The sequence below is a fragment of the Copidosoma floridanum genome, unplaced genomic scaffold (assembly GCF_036245765.1).
Source record: "Copidosoma floridanum isolate Cflo_tuat_1 unplaced genomic scaffold, Cflo_Japanese_pri ptg000126l, whole genome shotgun sequence".
Lineage (NCBI taxonomy): Eukaryota > Metazoa > Arthropoda > Insecta > Hymenoptera > Encyrtidae > Copidosoma > Copidosoma floridanum.
In genome coordinates, this window is record NW_028322003.1 from 16,094 (window position 1) to 19,348 (window position 3,255).

The 3,255-nt window shown below is 29.0% G+C and overlaps 1 protein-coding gene across 1 annotated transcript; it reads right to left on the minus strand.

Moving 5' to 3' along the window:
- Positions 1-245: 245 nt before the first annotated feature.
- Positions 246-830, minus strand: LOC149372851 (uncharacterized). The gene is made up of 3 exons (XM_089598006.1): positions 585-830; positions 319-492; positions 246-275 (listed from the first exon to the last, which is right to left on the minus strand). Exons 1-3 carry the CDS (start codon positions 828-830, stop codon positions 246-248), a joined length of 450 nt encoding a protein of 149 aa, XP_089454132.1.
- Between the last annotated feature and the right edge of the window lie 2,425 nt (positions 831-3,255).

The window sequence follows — 3,255 nt, forward strand, 5'->3', positions numbered from 1 at the left end:
TTACCTGGATGTTCCTGATGCACCAAAATTCGCCAGACGTGCATGTAACTGTCGACCAGCGATACTCTATAGTTATTTGCACGATTGTGTGAAATTGCGATGACAGTAAAAAATGTGGGTGTGACAGTTGCCAGAAAAATCAAGTAGGCCCAAATTGAACTGTTGAAAACCTGTTATAAGGAATAATATTATTAAGTTATTAATAAAACAAACTAACAGATGATAAAGATAATTAAACAATTTTTTTACATCAAAGTAGGCATGCCATGGAATATCTGCATAGGGATATTTAATTATCAATACATGTCGGTACTCGACAGTTGTAACTGTCATATCGAAATTTTCAAGAGCTTTCTTAGTCAATTGTAAGCTATGAACAACATCGGAGGTCTTCCATGACCCATTATGTTCTATTAAAGTTATATTCATGTATGATGCTGCCTCTATAACGAGTTCAGCATGTCCCGACTCACTCTTTTCCTCTTGTCCAGGCTATAAACAATATTGTACAATAAGCTTTTTGTTTGGATGCAAAAATGTTTAGGATGGATAATAATTAATTATTAATAAGATATACTTTTTACCTCAAAATTGACTGTTACTGTCACACCTGTTAAATTTTTTCGTCTCTGATACAAATTTTGATCGGTATTGACTACCAAACCAGTTTCTTCTTTCCACTCGAGGAGTTTCGGTGTATGCAATTTAGTTGTTGGTTCTGTAGCATACCATTCTCTAATGATTTCATCTCCACCGCACTTGACCAGCACCTGACTGGCATAGTTGAGTTTCAAAAGATTCTCTTTTGGATTGTGACAGACATTCTGCATTTCCTGAGAGAATAGCAGCAGCCACACATGAAAAGACATGTCATTCTCTTTCGAGAAGCCAACAAATTTTTCCAAGTCATCGTTGGAATACAAAAGGACTGCAAATAATGTTTGCATATCAGCTTTTATTATTGGAATTTTTACTGGCATCTCTGAAACTTCTACGGCAACCGATGAGTGTAACGTGCGAGAGAGTTTCCTCACCATCCCCATGACAAAGTGCTCATCTGATTAAGTGCAAGTGAAATTTTTAATTGAAAAAAAAAAAAAAAAAAAATTACACGTTTATGCTATTAATTACTTACGTTCGAAGCCATTGTAAATTATCCCTGTACTCCTGATGTTATAAAACTTCCCCAATTTAGTTATTAGTTTAACGTGATTTCTTTCATTACTTGTGGAATATTTTCCCAAAACAAATGGAAAAAAAAATAAAACTGCAATTAAACAAATTGTCTTCATTTTTCCTGACTGAAAAAACAATTAGAAGCTATGAAGATTTTTTGGCACAATTACAAAAAAGATTATAATAAATTTTTTACTAAAGTCAGTGAAAACCGAAAAAGATCTCACGGATGAATCTATTGAAATTGTTCTCCAGTAAAATCTGCCTTTGTTTATGATTATAAATTTATTCACAAAAAATTTGGATGTTGTCCACGGTCTGAAACAAAAAAAAAAAAAAAGACATAAATAAAACGAAATAATAGTTTTCGTACATAATAGTGCATACCACCAGGGCAAGGAGAGACTTTTTGTGATTTTTCTGATTGGAGGAGAACCACGTACGAACTATATAATTCTCCTACTAAGGGCACAGTAAAAGTCCGAAGATAAAAAATGGAAAAATATTTATACATTTGGGAAGAAATCAACTGAATGTTATAATGTAAGGTTCATGAAACGTATTTTCCATTTAAATACTTTTCTTTCCTGCTGCCAAAAGTTTGTATTTCTGTGCCTATGCATCATAATTTAACTATTAAGCCTATAGAATTAAATGACTTAAACATAAATTTGTAACTAGTTTGTTTTAGTTAGCTACAAGTATAAAAAAAATTTTAAACTTATAAACTAAAAATATATTTCTGCTATTCTTTTTCAATTAAATAAACAAAACCTTCTTTACGACACATAAACGAATCTACATAAATCTTTTTTATTTGAGTTGCTGGTATTTTTTTTTAAATGAAAAAAAAAAGTTGCTCTGACACGTGTAGGAGCCGAGGTGATTTTTGAAAATTTCAATGCGTCAAATTTTAATTTATAATTATTTATACTATTTATTTATAAAGATTTGTGGCCTACATTAAAACTGGTTATTGATAAGATCTTAAATTTTTTAAATTCAATTAAGTCCTAGTTAAAATGAGCACTTTTTAAGGTTCTAATGGCTTTTAATTTTCGAGGGTCTTCCGTTTGTTTGGATCAAGAAACACTTGAATTTTTGATCAAGCAAGTTTCAAATTGACTTAGTAAGATAAATGGTAATAATCCCGTTATTTTTCGGCTAATTTCGATGCTTTTTATTTTGTTTGGTGTACCTGGCAAAATTAAAAAAAATGGACACACTTGTAATATCCGAATAATAAACTAATAAGTATTATACTAACATTTGTTTCAAATTTTTGGTCTCTTTGAACATTTCCAACCTGTAATGTGATGGTTTATTAGGTATATATTTATACCAATTAAATAATGATATTAATGCTGTAATGTCGTCAAAAAATTATAAAAAAAGATGTTTTTATAGTTTGTAGATAATATATTTCGTTGGAAAAAATAAATTTCTGTAATAATTTTAGAATAATACCACGATTTTAATATTACAGTTTAAAATGGATATCCGTTAATTTTGAATTCACGTCTTCAAGTGAGGTCAAATTATTTAATAAAATGAACATCTTTTGTCAAAATTGAAAATTAAATATACTCATATCTGATAACACTTTTTAATTTTAGAATTAAAAGTTGAATTAATAAATTCTGTCCTCATACTACAGAAATCTTTTCTGATTCTAATATAAAAATTCGTGACTTATTACAACGTATTAATAATAACTACTTTCATGAGTTTAGCCTAAACATATTAGCTTTACTTTAATTAAGCACCATTACAACATTTGAAAATTTTTTTTGAAATCACTACTGATTCATGTTATCCCAGGTATAAAATCTATACATGAAAAATTGTAATGTAAAAACTCATCTTGATTAAATTTTTTAATTTTAGTGTCAATAATTTGTATTTAATAACATCGGTGAGTAAATAAAAGTGATATCTGAATAAGAGGTTGAAAAAGTGCTTTTAAACTTTTGGTTTCAAGAAATAAGCAATTTTAATTGTAATTTAAAACTAGTCATATTTTTCACGTCCATAAAAGGAGAGTTACAATAATAATATGTACCATCATTTTATTCGATC

Bases quoted from the DNA above. Each gene is read 5' to 3' on its own strand.
- LOC149372851 (XM_089598006.1), bottom strand. From the start codon at position 830: ATGCAGAATGTCTGTCACAATCCAAAAGAGAATCTTTTGAAACTCAAC. The intron at 493-584 runs GTAAAAAGTATA...TATTGTTTATAG, and splicing joins CAGTAACAGTCAATTTTGAG to CCTGGACAAGAGGAAAAGAG. The intron at 276-318 runs GTCGAGTACCGA...ATCCCTATGCAG, and splicing joins TCGATATGACAGTTACAACT to ATATTCCATGGCATGCCTAC.